At 43.5% G+C, this 14,581-nt stretch overlaps 1 protein-coding gene across 1 annotated transcript in view; it reads right to left on the bottom strand.

Moving 5' to 3' along the window:
- Positions 1-14,581, bottom strand: part of LOC144683990 (PGAP2-interacting protein-like) — a 130,848-nt gene that overhangs the window by 66,911 nt on the left and 49,356 nt on the right. The window contains exons 5-6 of the mRNA XM_078547654.1: positions 4,138-4,339; positions 657-742 (exon numbers count right to left, since the gene is read on the bottom strand). Of these exons, the coding sequence (XP_078403780.1) occupies positions 657-742; positions 4,138-4,339 (288 nt within the window). The remainder of the gene's footprint in view (positions 1-656; positions 743-4,137; positions 4,340-14,581) is intronic.

The following is a 14,581-nucleotide window of genomic DNA, read 5'->3' as shown; positions in this document are numbered from 1 at the left end:
AGTTATGATCATACTGAATGCTGGAGCAGACTCAATGGGCTGTGTGATCTACTCCTCCTATTTCTTATCTTTTTATGTGATCCGAAGGGAACTTGACAGAGTGGGTGCTGAGAGGATGTCTCCCCTTGTGGGGGAGAACAGAACTAGGGGACACAGTTTAAAAATAAGGGGTGTCCCATTTAAGATGGAGATGAGAAGAATTTTTTTCTCTCAGAGGGTTGTGAGTCTGTGTAACTCTCTTTTCCAGAGAGCAGTAGAGGTAAGGTCATTGAATATTTTTAAGGCAGAGGTAGATCGATTCTTGACTAACAAGGGAATCAAAGGGTATATAGGATAGGCAGGAAAGTGGCATTGAGGCCACAATCAGATCAGCCTTGAGCTTATTGAAAGGCATAGCAGATTCAAGGAGCCAAATGCTGGCCTACTCCTGCTCCTAATTCGTATGTTCATAGGTTCGTATTTACTGGGTCCTCAGATGAGAGGTGACAGCCAGGATTCCTCTACTGATGACTTATTGGCTATCCCATATGAACAATGTAAACCTCGGTACCATGGGTCAGCATACCACATGAGTCTTCAGCAGAGGAAGAGAGGAAGAGAAGAAAAATATTCACATTTCTATAATGGTGCGGAATCAGGCACTGTGAATCCCATACCTATTAGCCAAAAGGCAATGCTGTTAACAATGGAAGGCCAAAATGACAACATCACACCGACAGCCAGGGCAATCAAAATCACACCTCTGAAAGAAGGAAAAAGCTCTTTTTTATTAAGTTGCACAATTCAGAAACAACAGTTTGTAACCACACTCTTACCAACATATCAATCCAACTTCAAAAGCCCTTGTTTCAAGCAGGATTTCCAATTTCTGGTGAGGGTGGAAAAGGTACGGAAAAAAGAGAGGGAATAGAATGAGAGAGAAAAAAAAGAGAGAAAGAAAGGAGAGAGAGGAAGAAAGAAAGGAAAGAGGGAACAAGAGAGAGAGAAAGTAAGAGTGAGAGAAAGAAAGTGAGAAATAAATAAAGAGAGAAAGCAAGAAAGAAAGAAAGTGGGAAACAAATAAAAAAACGAAAGGCAAGAAAGAAAGAGAAGTGAGAAGATAGGAACAAGAGAGACACATGGGATTATGGCTACTATTCATGTGGAGGACAAGCAACATTGACGGTTGGACTGAACAGCCTATTTTTGTGTTCCATCAGCTGATAAAGTAGAAGCTCATTGTTGATTTCTGTCGTTTGCCAGCTGCTTTTAAGTTCCAGCTCTCACCTTTGGGGAGTGGACAAGTTACAAAAAACAGTAAATTTAGAAGAAAAGAAGTAACTCTTGTGCCTCTTTTAAAATATTGATGATTGAAAGTGTGATTGTCACACATCAGATGCAAGTTTTTAAAAAATTTTATAAAACAATGGCTCTCTAGAAAGGGAATGAGGAGCGACCAAATACAGGTCTTTAAAATTATAATGGGGTTTGATAGAGTGGACATAGAGAAGATGTTTCCACTTGTAGAGTGCCAAAAGCTAGGGGCCATGAAACTATAAATCACTAATTAATCCAATAAAGAATTCAGGAGAAATGTTTTTACCCCAGAGACTGGTGAGAATGTGGTACTTGCTGCCACATATATGGCTAGTCCAGTTAAGTTTCTGTTCAGTGGTAACCCCCATGTTGATGGACTGCAGCAGTTCAAGGCGGCAGCTCACCATCACCTTCTCAAGGGCAATTAGGGATGGACAATAAATGCTGGCTTAGCCAGTGATGCCCACATCCCATGAATAATTTTTAAAAAGTAGCTGAGGTGAGTAGCATAAATACATTTAAGAGCAAGCTAGATAAATACAGGAGGGACAAAGAAATAGAAGTATATGTTGATAGGGTTAGATGAAGTAAGGTGGGAAGAGGCTCACATGGGGTATAAACACCAGCAGAGACCAGTTGGGGCATATGACCCATTTCTGTGATGTAAATTCTCTAAGCAGATGAAGAGAAAGATGGAGTGAGTGAGTGAGGGATGGTGTGAAGGAAGGATGGATGGAGTAAGGGAAGGATGGATGGATGGAATGAGGGATAGAGTGAGTGAGTGATAGATGGACAGACGGACGTGGCAATACCATCTTCTGAGTCTGAGCTGGATTCATGCCCATGTCCCAGAGGAGAAAGGATAGTTCACCATTTGTATTAAGTATCCTAATACAAATTGTAACCAAATGATTTAGCATATTTAAAATGTATTGTGAAATCTGTAAACATTGTGACCACTAGTGTGGCAATCACTAAATCCAGATTTTTCTTTCTTCCAATTCACAGGCCCCTTACAACTGAATTTTATTATGAGGTCAGGAAGACATTCAGCAGACCCAGAAACTTGGGAAGTATGAAAGGAGATGCCAGTGGATGCTGTGAGAATGAAGGGAAGGGCAATGGAAAAGAGAAATCTTGCAAATGAAAAAACATTTGAGGTATTTGAAGAGCATGATAGACATAACTTTTACACAAAATTTACAGAATGGACACTATTCAAGGAATTAACTTATGTTAAAACAGAGTTAAGAATTATTTTGCCTATAAATTCTGAACAGAGTCGGAATCTCAAATAAATTTGTGGTACAGTCAGGTTACAGTATTGCATACATAAATCTAGATCTTAATACCTTTACAAAGCTACAAAACTGAATTTTGCAAACAATTTGAAATTTGCTTAGAAGGACGAGGAATTTCCAAAAACCTGCCACATTGATGAAATCATTAAAATATCAGTAAATAGAATAGCAAAACATTACCTTAAACATTCTCTTCCCACAGTGACAGCAGCCAGGCTGTCTGAACAACAAGGTAATATTCAAATTGACAACAAAACAGGGAAAATACATTTATCACAGAATAACAACATCTTGGGGGCCAGTTAGCTCAGTTGTCTAGATGGCTACCATGTAGTTCAGATTAGCAACAACAGTGAGGTTCAATTCCTGTTCCAGATGAAATAGATTTAAGGCCTGCTTCCTTGCCTTGCTACTGAGAGTGAAAGGCAATAACAAACCACCACTGACAAAATCTGCTGAGGAAAATGACTTTGGATGAAAAGCCTTTGGGCAGAGCACACATGAAGGAACAACATCATATATAGGGGTACATAACCAGAAAAGTTGAAAAACACATCATGTTAATTGGAAAAAAAAGAAGTCCTATAGAACCCTTCATCAGAATAGATCATACACTAAGTGTAACTGATCTGTTTCAGATACTTAACACTTGGCTATACATTTCCATATTTTATGTTTTTACTTCCAGAGTTCACGATTTCTATTTCTATAAAGTGCAATACTAGAACTGAGAACCTAGAAATTTGATGATGTCATGCCCAATTTTCAGCTGCCAAACAAGCATCATGCCTCCAAAATGGCAGACAGGAAGCGCATGCTCATTATGAGTTGAAAGCACTCACCTGCCATATTGGTATAGGAAATAAAATAGGCATCCTGGACCCAGCTGGATCACGAATGTCCTTTAGGGAAGGAAATCTGCCCTTCTTACTCGGTCTGGCCTACATGCGACTCCATGCAGTGTGGTTGACTCAAGTCAATCAGTTCAAGGGAAATTAGGGATTGGTAACAAATGCTGACCTTGCCAGCCATGTCCGTATCCCATGAAAGAATAAAGGAAAGAATTTAACTGAGGGGCTCTAATGGTGACACAGCATTGTTCTCAAGACCTCTTTTCCAGTGAGCTGCCTGGGGATGCTTAATAAGTGTCCACAGCTTGCTGGTTCGAGGATCATGAAGCTCAATGCCAAATATTCGGTGCATCTCACGCCTATCCATTCAGGAGCAGGAACCAGAAACAAACACTTCAATAACCACACAATGCAACAAAATATGATGCTTGAATGCAGCTACAGCCACTGAGCATTTCAGGGGCCATGGTCAATACTCTCCTAAAATGGTAAAGATGGTGAATGGCAGTGCATGATTTGTATCAGAGAACCCACAATTCTGATGCTGTATCAATAGAATTTGCCCTTGCAGGCAAAACAATTTCATAGGTTCTGTACCAAAAATTTATTTGAGCTGACAACAGAATATACTGCAGCATTTAATTGTAACTCAAGACTGAAATTTCCATGGAACATATGATGTTACTTACCCATATGGATTAGGATCTGGTCCAGTATTTGGGTGACCACTCACAGCCCATCGAGAGACCAGTGAGACTTCTCCAAATATCCAGTGTGTGAGGAACTGCAAACTCCCAAATGCTGCCCCACTCACAAACCAACTACGCTGAGCATCAGGCACATTCTTTTCTTCTGTAGGTTTCTCTTTTTCCTGTGGTGGTTTCTGAAAATCTGACACAAATCACAATGACTTCATTTTTTTACAAACTTTGATTACAATGACCATTTTGATAGGTTGAGATCACCTATCAGTAACCAACAGACATACCAGAGGACCTGAGAAACTTAAGATGATCCAGTCACCTTTGTACGTTAACAAACACATAAGTAATAAAAAGATAGGGGGTAAATGGATTCAAAAAACCTATTGGTAAGACCCAGTTTATTTAAAAATGACTGATTTTAGGCTGTGCCTTAAGCACACACAAGCAGAGGTCAGGTGGTTCCTCACACATAAAGATGGTGGGTGACTCAACTTTACTAGTTACTAATTCCAGGACTGGGAACATATTTCTGCCTTTCCAGTCAAGAATTTTGCATTTAAGTACAACAGAAAGAGTTGAAAATAATCACTATTGCAAAAAAAAAGAACATTGCATTTATATAGCACCTTTCATATCCACAAGACATCCCAAAATGCTTCACAGCTAATTAGGTACTTTTGAAGTGCAGTCATTGTTGTAGATGTAGGAACCACAGTAGCCAATTTGCAGACAGCAAGGTCCCACAAACAGCAAAGAGATATAAAAAGAAACAAGATAATCTATTTTAATGATGTTGGCCAAGGGATAAATATTGACTAGAACAGCAGGAGACCACTCCCCCACCCCTGGCCCCCCAAACCACTACTTTTTTTACTTTCCCATATCAGGTAGAGGCCTGTTTAACAGCTCATCCAAAAATCGCAATATTTGACGGCGCAGCCTTCATCAGTACTGCAGTGTCAGCCTAGATTACATACTCAAATCTCTAGTGTGGGAATTGATCCCATGACCTTCTGACTGAGGCAAGAGTGTTACTGCTAAACAAAGTGGCACCTAGCTATTATATTTCAATAACTTTGGATGGGTTACTAGATCACATTTCAAAATGCCTTGAGAACTCCTCTATCACTCAATCACTATTAAAAAAATGCATTCTAAAAGTGTCCATATGAAGTTGCACTGCCCATTACAATTTTAGGTGGCACTGTTATAGGCCATTTATAGTTGTTACACAACATTAAGTTCGAGAAATAATAGCATCCACTGTAAACTGATGCAGTGATGCAGTGAGTATTTCCATACAAAAGCATTTAGGCGACTTTCCAGCATGAAATTAATTAAACTCTGGTGAATGAGGAGGAGCAGCTTCATAAAATAAAATGTGGTAAATTAATTTGCACACATAATTTATTTATTGAAGCACATGAACTCTCTGCAACCCACACCTTTATTATTAAACATTTATATGATTCAGGGCTGACAAAACTGGTCTCCAAGAATTCAGCCTTATCCTGGCAGATTGGTACAGTGACTGTAACTAATCTAGCTCTGAAGAAGGCTCATACAGACTCGAAATGTTAACTCTGTTTCTCTCTCCACAGATGCTGTCAGACCTGCTGAGTTTTTACAGCATTTTCTATTTTTATTTTAATCTAGCTATATCTTTTGTAGAACACTAGCATAGGATAGTTCTAAAATCTTGCATTATCCAAGAGTCAAAATTGTAACATTTAATGAAACAAGAAAGCACCTTCCTTTTACTGTTGTCTCAATATCTCCCCCCACCTTTCTTTAGCATGTTTGTTGCCATTTTCTCTTGTTATACATGTTTCATTGTGTGTTTGGGTTCTAGATGGGTTTTGAGGATTGTCTGTTCTCCCAAAGTATACTGCTCAAGTCTGTACTTTCTCAAAACCATTACTCTTTACTTACAGCAAGTATTTGCCCATTTAGATCTCTACACGAAGTTCCCATTGAAACAACAATGATCAAATGGCATTATAAATTTGGTCAGCAATCTGGATTCTTTATCCAGAGGTAACTGCCAAAATCTGCTATTCTCATCCAATTTGGTAAAGTACTCTTGGTTAGTTTAGCAAGACTCTCACCCACTGAGGCCATCGGATGGATCTCACGTTCCACTGATTTGTTTAGTTGAGTTAAATCCACACAGGTTCTTACAGAACCGTTTGGCTTTTGGACTGTAACCATTCCTGAACACCATTTTGTTGGCATGGTGACCGGTGAGATAACTCCTTGCTGCTGCATCCTTTCAATCTCACCCTTGACTTTGTCCGAGAGTGGGTGAGGACCTTTCCTTTGTGTAAAGAGATAAATTGGTTTAGCATCAGCTCACAGGATGATATGGTACTGGGTCTTTAACTTCCTTAGCCCTGTAAACAATTTTGGAAATTCATTTTGAAATGTACTGCTACAGGTAGTTCTCATCAGCAACTTCATCCACTTTATAGATTAATTTCAGTTTCAGGCATGTCTTTCTGCTTAGTAGACAGCACTCTTGATTTTGAATAACAGAGGTTTGAGGATTTCTCAGTCTTTAAATTTCAGCTTTGCCATGAGTTGGCCTTTGACATTTTAAGTTGTCCCACCAGAACCTTGTAAGTTGATAGATGAGGGTTGTAATATAAACTGTTTGAGCCATTTGACTTCATCTGATAAAACAGAAACCTCTGCTCCTGTGGCTAGTTTAAACTCTCTGGGGTGTCCATCCACTTCAAGTTTAATACTGCAATGCTTGTTTTCAGTATCATTTACCTCCCCGAGGAAGGTTAGTTCCTTTGCATGCAGTTCTTCCACTTCTTGGACTGAATAATACATGGGAGCAGACAGCTTGCACCCACCTACCCCCAGAAGCAAAGTTGGCATGGAGCTGGCATGCTCCATGCTGATCTGCCCCACAATAATGCACTGAGGGGTGACTAAACAAGGGCCAAGTGGGACTACCGCCCCTCACTGGGGAGGGAGTCCCACCCTCTGGAGCTGCCAGTCAATCCAATTGGCCGATAGCTCCATCAGTACCGGCAACTCCAAGAGTGGGTCAGTGGCAGCTGCCGGGTATGTAGGAGGAGAAAGAAGAAAGCCCATGGATACCGGAGCAGATAAGTCCAGGGTCTTGGGTAGAAAGGGTTAGGTCAGGGAGGGGGTCAGGCTGGGGTGGGGATGGGGTGGGTTTAAGGCTGCGGGTGGCTACTAAGGAAGGGAGGTTCGATCTTAGGGGCGCCACCCCGCAATCAGCACAATGCGGCCCCCAAAGAGTGAAGCCCCCCCCTTCCTTCCCGCCCTTTGAAGAACTTTTTTTTAAAATTGGGCTGCCCGCTTCTGCCCAGCTGGCCACGCCAAATATTTTATGGTGTAGGCAGCATGTTATTAGGGTTAATTGGCTTGGTAACAACCCTAATTGATCCTTGATTACTTATTTGAATATGGTGGGTGGCTACCGATTTGGCACCTGCTCACCCCTCATATTATAAGGGCAACCTCGGGACTGGGTGGGAAGGTGGTGGGTTGGGCACCTGCTCTATTTTATGTGACCACCCCCACCCAAAACACACCCAGCGGGGGCACATAGAATACAGCTCCCTGTACACTCTGTTTTCAGATTTTCTCCCTCTTGACAGGTTGTCAGCGTTTTTAAGCAACCACAGTTGTGGTACTCTGCCCCCTCTGTTGGACATTCTTCTCGCTTGTGTGGTTTGTTCCCGCCACACCAAAGACATTTCAAAATGGCGGTTTACACGCTTTTCCCCATTTTGGCAGGCTTAGGCTTTGGCACTCTCTCTCTTTTATGGCCTACAAACTGAATGGTCACACTCGATCTTCTCCGTGGGACCTCTCCTTTACCGCAAACAAACCCTGATTCTGTTTCCTAAGTTCCATTTGCCTCGCAATCTGCACTGCTTTCACTAGTGTTAAATCCTTTCTTTTCTATAAGAGATCTGATAATGCTTTGTCTCGGACTCTGACTATGATACTGTCGCAAATCAGCTCATCCTTTAAGGTTCAATAAACGCAGAACCCTGCCAGTCTGTAGGGATCATTGATGAACGAATCCATGCTTTCACCTGTTCTTTGCTTTCTTTTATTAAATTTAACCCTCTATTATTAAATTCCGATGGTCGCTGAAATAAGAGTGAAAGCTTGCAGGACTTTTTCATAAGAAGTTGAAGTCTCAATAACTTCCTGCCTTGGTATCATGTCGTCAGCAATAGATCCTATTGCAGAAAGTAATGTACTGGCCTGGTCTTTTTGATCATTTTTGTGTAATTCCTGTAACTGGTGAATCTTTTTCTCCAATTGTCCCAGCTCTGGGCTTGTTGCAAGCCTTTTGCACTCTGAAATGGTTCTGGGAGCGGTAGTGTGGATTCCATGTGTCTGCTGAGCAATGAATTGTTCCTGCTTCTGTGTTGCTGCTTGCTGCTTGCTGCTTCAGGCCTGTGCTTACCACTGTCCAGTTTCCAGGTCTGTGTCTCAGCTTGGATGTACAGATCCTGCGATATTCCAACATCTTGGTGAGTCTTAAATTTTTGTTCTTTTGTCCTTCCTTCAAGAATCTCTTTTCTTACCAGCCCTGTATCGTCTTTTTAAGGTCTGCTAGGTCTTTTACTCACTGCCACCCTGCTTGATTGTGTGGTTGGGTTCTAGACGGGAGTCTTGGGGATTGTCTATTCTCCCAACGTACGCTGCTCGAGTCTGTAATTTCTCAAAACCATTTCTCTTTATTTACAGCAATTATTTACACATTTGGACTGCTACTTGAGGTTAGAGTTTCTCCTTCTTCCAGATCTCTCTTACTACTCAGTCAAATGATCTGACATCATTATTATATCAGTATCATGTATGCTTCTGAAGTTAACCCTTTACTTTACAATCCATTGTCTTAACCTCCCCATCTCATCCATGATCTCTACTGTGGCTGCTGTGATTTCTCCTGCCTTATTTCCCCAACCCTGTCAAGAGAAATGCAGCAATATTTAAACTGCCAACCTGAACTGATCCTACTACAGTTGCTTCCACTCCCAGCTGCTGAAATGCTATTCCAACATACAAGGTAAAGATAGTTTAATCCACTCCATCCAACTACTGAAATGATTTTTAAGGCCGAGTAGATTCAAGGGTTTTCCACAAGTTTACCAAACAACTCCCATTTTGAAATGAAATTCCATGCTTGGTAGTTGGAAGGATACCGCTGTTCTCCCACTTGCCCTTGCAGCTTCCCACCTATACCCTATCACCCTCCCTCCATTCCCTACTCTCCTCCCTCCCCTTATGCTCTCTCTCTCCCATCCTCCTCTTCCTCTCTCCTTGCCATCTTCCCCCATCCCTCCCATCTGACTCAGTTCCATTCCCTTCCCCACATCCTTTTGGCTCCATTGGTCTCTGCCTCCAATGCTTTACCTGAATATTGCACTTAGACTGGGATTTTCTGTGCCTGCCAGCGTCAGGCATGTTCGGTGGCGTGAGCGGACAATATGACGCAATTGGTTTCACAACAGCGTGAAACCAGTTTGCAATTGTCCGCTCAGCCAGCCAATGGCGGGCCGCGTTTCCTGCCATCGGACGTCGGGAACCTCATTGTAATACATCCGATAATCATTATTAGACCAGCCCGCCAGAATCGTTCCCCCACCCACCGCCAGACTGTCCACCCATGTCGGCAGGAAAACACGTGTTTCACAATAGCACATAAGCAACATGCACTTGGCGGGCTGCACTTCACTCAGGACTTCAAGGTTTGTTTGCCTACCTTGTTTTGGTCAGCACTCGCAATCAACAGCGCCAGGCTTCACAGACAGCACCTCATCACTTTTAGGGGGGCTCACGGCAGGTCTGTACCGACCAGATGAGCCATCTGTAGGTGGTTTTTCAATGGCTGCAGGGCTAGAGCTTGCTTGGGGAATGGGGGAGAAGTTGCCTCAGGCAAGGGAAGAGGCTGCAGGATGAGGGCTGCACTATGGAAGGAGGGTGACCCAGGGTGTATGTGGGGGCACATGTTAATCTGTGCAAGTGGCCTCAAGATGGTGAGGGCTGAGGAGGCATTCTCCAGAGGAGATGAGGCCAGATGGACATGTGAGGGTATGTGTGAGAATGGGTGGCGATGTCCCTTGAGCTGGCAGTGAGTGAGATGCCAGTGAGTGTGTGAGTTGAGAATGATGAGATGGTTGCCATACCCTGGCTGCATGGATGAAATCATTCATCCTCTATCTGCATTGGATGGCCAACCTCTTCTGTACAACATTGGCACTGATGACCACTGCCACTACCTCCCAAGCCTGGTTGGTCATGCCACTACCCATCCTGCAGCCAGAGCAGGGTAGAGGACATCACAGTGGGCCTCCATGGCATCTAAAAGGCGTTCCAGTGATGCATCACTAAGCCTGGGGCCTGCAGTCTTTTTGCCTTTCATGGACATCTTCCCTGAAGTAATCGTGGGCTGGAAGCACTGAGATATGTGCGCGTGTCTGGACTTTAAATATAGCACCCGGCGTGATGAAGCAGCGAGGTGATGGTTGGCGAGTGAATGAGAGCCCGCCCACCATCGAAACAGCGTGTTTCCCGGGAATGCATAAGTAATGCAGCGGGTTTGTGACGAATCAGTGTGAAAACCCATCATTGCAGCCAGCAGGTAAAACGTCGTTTTACCCACCCGCTACCGCACTTAGTGCAAATCTGGGATGATTCAGTCCTTAGTCTTAATTTACAACCCACATTGCCACAGGAATTTGACAGTGAAAAATTGTTTATTTAGGCCCTGTAGAAACTCAAGACCCTCTGGGCACAAATTGGATTGGGCTCAATATCGGACCTGGGGAATCATGATGTATGATAATCCTGGGAATGGTCCCGTTGAGGACCGCAGCACGAAACCTACAGTTTCAGTCAGCCCTGAATCATAAAGGTGTTTAATATTAAAAAAAGCTCACACACATTCATAAATAAATGACACAAGCAAATTAATTTGCCATGTTTTATTTTATGAAGATGTTCCTCCTCATTTAATTAATTTAATGCTGGAAAGCTGCCTAAGGAGAGGCAGTGGCATAGTGGTATTTATTGTCACTGGACTGGTATTCCAGAGATCCAGGGTAATGCTCTAGGGACCCGGGTTCAAATCCCACCACAACAGATGGTAAAATTTGAATTAATTAAAAATCTGATGATGACCATGAAACCATAGTCGATTATTGTAAAAACCCATCTGGTTCACTAGTGCCCTTTAGGGAAGGAAATCTGTCGGCCTTACCTGGTCTGGCCTATATGTGACTCCAGACCCACAGCAATGTGGTTGACTCTTAACTGCCCTCTGAACAAGGGCAATTAGGGATGGGCAATAAACACCCACATTCCATGAACGATTAAAAAAAAATTGCTTTAGTGTTGACTATGTTGACAGAGCAGTGGCCATTGTGGAACATCTGCAAATTAGTATATAGGGCCTGCAGGGGCACATACGTGCAGTCGATTGCACCCTGCATCTGCCAGCCTGGCAAATTCATGTGGTCTTCCCTCCTGCTTCTGTCTGGTCAATAAGAAGACGATGAAGTTCCCTCTGTGTATACAGGGCCTCTATCACCCCATGATGCAACGATTGATGGCAAACTGTGAGATGTTGCTAATGTCGCCTGCTTCTGCCTAGGAGGATCCACTGGCATAGAAATTTTGGGCAACGGTGGCCTTAATGGACACCATGCCACCTTCACTTGTGGTTTGGGCTATAGGAAGTGGCACAGTTCTGTGAACATCTCCTTGGTGAAACACGGGCCCCTCACACACTACTCCTGGCTGAGGTGGAGGTAGGAGAAGTGCTCTCAAAAGACCCTTGAAGGGTATGCCTTTCCAGTGAGAGCTCTCTGCCTCCTCCCTCTATGCACAGCTTCTCTTCAAGAGTCTACAGAGGGATATAGACAGGTTAAGCGAGTGGGCAAAAACTTGGCAGATGGAATATAATGTAGGAAACTGTGAGGTTATGCACTTTGGCAGGAAGAAGAGCTGAATATTATTTAAATGGAGAAAGACTGCAGAAAGCTGCAGCACAGAGGGATTTGGAGGTCCTCGTGCATGAATCCCAAAAAGCGAGCTATAAGTTCAACAGGTTATAGGGAAGGCAAATGGAATGTTGGCCTTGATTTCAAAGGGAATGGGGTATAAAAATAGGGAGGTCTTGCTAAAACTATACAAAGCACGAGTTAGACCACACCTAGAATACAGTGAACAATTTTAGTCCCCTTATCTAAAGAAAGGTATATTGGCACTGGAGGCAGCCCAGAGAAGGTTCACTAGGTTGATCCAGGGTATGGAGGGATTTTCTTATGAGGAGAGGTTGAGTAGGTTGCGTCTGTACTCATTGGAGTTTAGAAAAATGAGAGGCGATCTGATTGAAACATATAATATTCTTAGGGGGCTTGACAGGGTAGATGCTGAGAGGTTGTTTTCCCTTGTGGGAGAGTCTAGGACCAGAGGGCATAATCTCAGAGTAAGGGGTCGCCCATTTAATACAGAGATGCGGAGGAATTTCTTCTCTCAGAGGGTAGTTAATCTGTAGAATTCTTTACCACAGAGGGCTGTAGAGGTTGGATCGTTAAGTATATTCAAGGCTGAGATAGACAGATTTTTAATCAGTAAGGAAATCAAAGGTTATGGAGAAAAGGCAGGAAAGTGGAATTGAGGATAATGAGATCAGCCATGATCTCACTGAATGGCGGAGTAGACTTGATGGGCCAAATGGCCTACTCCTATTCCAAACCATGCTGTATCCCAAGAGGGTCTGTAACTATAGCCCCCATTACTGAAACAGACTTTCTCCTAATAGACAAACCAACAATTCTGACCTTCTTGTCAAGATCCAGTACTATTCCTTTGAAAATCCAAAACGTTTGCATAGAATACAGAAAAGCTGACACAGAACCAGGTCATTCAGCCAAGCTAGTCCATATTGTAAATATAAACAGAAAATTCTGGAAATACTCAACAGCTCTGGCTGCATCTGTGGAGACAGAAACAGAATCAAGGCAGGAGAGCAAATTGGAATTGCTGCCATCCTGAGCATGCATAGAATCCGGCTGCCGAAACCGGCAGTCCACTCACCATTTGAAAAAAAATCATTAAAGGGCAATTGAGTTTTTTAACAAGCCAATTGACCCAAATATTGCACTGCCCATGCCATAATGTGGTTGGCATGGGCAGGTAAGTGAGAGTGGGGAGTCCGCTTTTCACCATCTAAGGTGAAAAAGTGAGAAGGAAGGAGGGTACATCCTTTGGGGGAGTATCCTGTGCCCACAGGGGGCTTCCTCCGCCCCGGCCCCCCTCACCCCCTTTGTGCCTCCCTGCCTGGCCTCGAAAACTCACCCTCCACCCTGCTCCCTAGGATGCCCAATTCCTCCTTGCCCAAAAGTCTCGGACTTACTTGAGACTGGGATCCATTGCTCTCTTCTTTGTGGGTCTGCTTCCAGTCCCAGCAGTGCCCACTACTGAGTTCGGGCGCTGTTGGGACTGCTAGAGCTGAGCTTGAGGGCAGGACTTCCTCCCACCGAGGGGCAGAAGTCACACTCTCTGCTTCTTTAGGCTGCCTGTGTAAGACCATAAGACATAGGAGCAGAAATTAGGCCATTCGGCCCATCGAGTCTGCTCCACCATTCAATCATGGCTGATAAGTTTCTCAACCCCATTCTCCCGCCTTCTCCCCGTAACCTTTGATCCGCTTACCAATCAAGAACCCTATCTATCTCGGTCTTAAATACACTCAATGACCTGGCCTACACAGCCTTCTGTGGCAATGAATTCCATAGATTCACCACTCTCTGGCTAAAGAAGTTTCTCCTCATCTCTGTTCTGAGGCTGTGCCCTCGGGTCCTAGTCTCTCCTACTAATGGAAACATCTTCCCCACGTCCACTCTATCCAGGCCTTTCACTATTCTGTAAGTTTCAATCAGATCCCCCCTCATCCTTCTAAACTCCATCGAGTATAGACCCAGAGTCCTCAAACGTTCCTCATATGTTAAGCCTTTCATTCCTGGGATTTTTCTCATGAACCTCCTCTGGACCCTCTCCAGGGCCAGCACATCCTTCCTGAGATATGGGGCCCAAAATTGCTCACAATATTCTAAATGTGGTCTGACCAGAGCCTTATAAAGTCTCAGCAGCACATCTCTGCTTTTATATTCTAGTCCTCTCGAAATAAATGCCAACATTGCATTTGCCCTCCTAACTACCGACTCAACCTGCAAGTTAACCTTAAGATAATCCTGGACTAGGACTCCCAAGTCCCTTTGCACTCCAGATTTCTGAATTCTCTCCCCATTTAGAAAATAGTCTATGCCTCTATTCTTCCAACCAAAGTGCATGACCTCACACTTCCCCACGTTGTATTCCATCTGCCACTTCTTTGCCCATTCTCCTAACCTGTCCAAATCCT

This window comes from Cetorhinus maximus, chromosome 1, assembly GCF_964194155.1.
Source record: "Cetorhinus maximus chromosome 1, sCetMax3.hap1.1, whole genome shotgun sequence".
NCBI classification, from domain to species: domain Eukaryota; kingdom Metazoa; phylum Chordata; class Chondrichthyes; order Lamniformes; family Cetorhinidae; genus Cetorhinus; species Cetorhinus maximus.
This window is presented reverse-complemented; position numbering and strand designations above follow the sequence as displayed.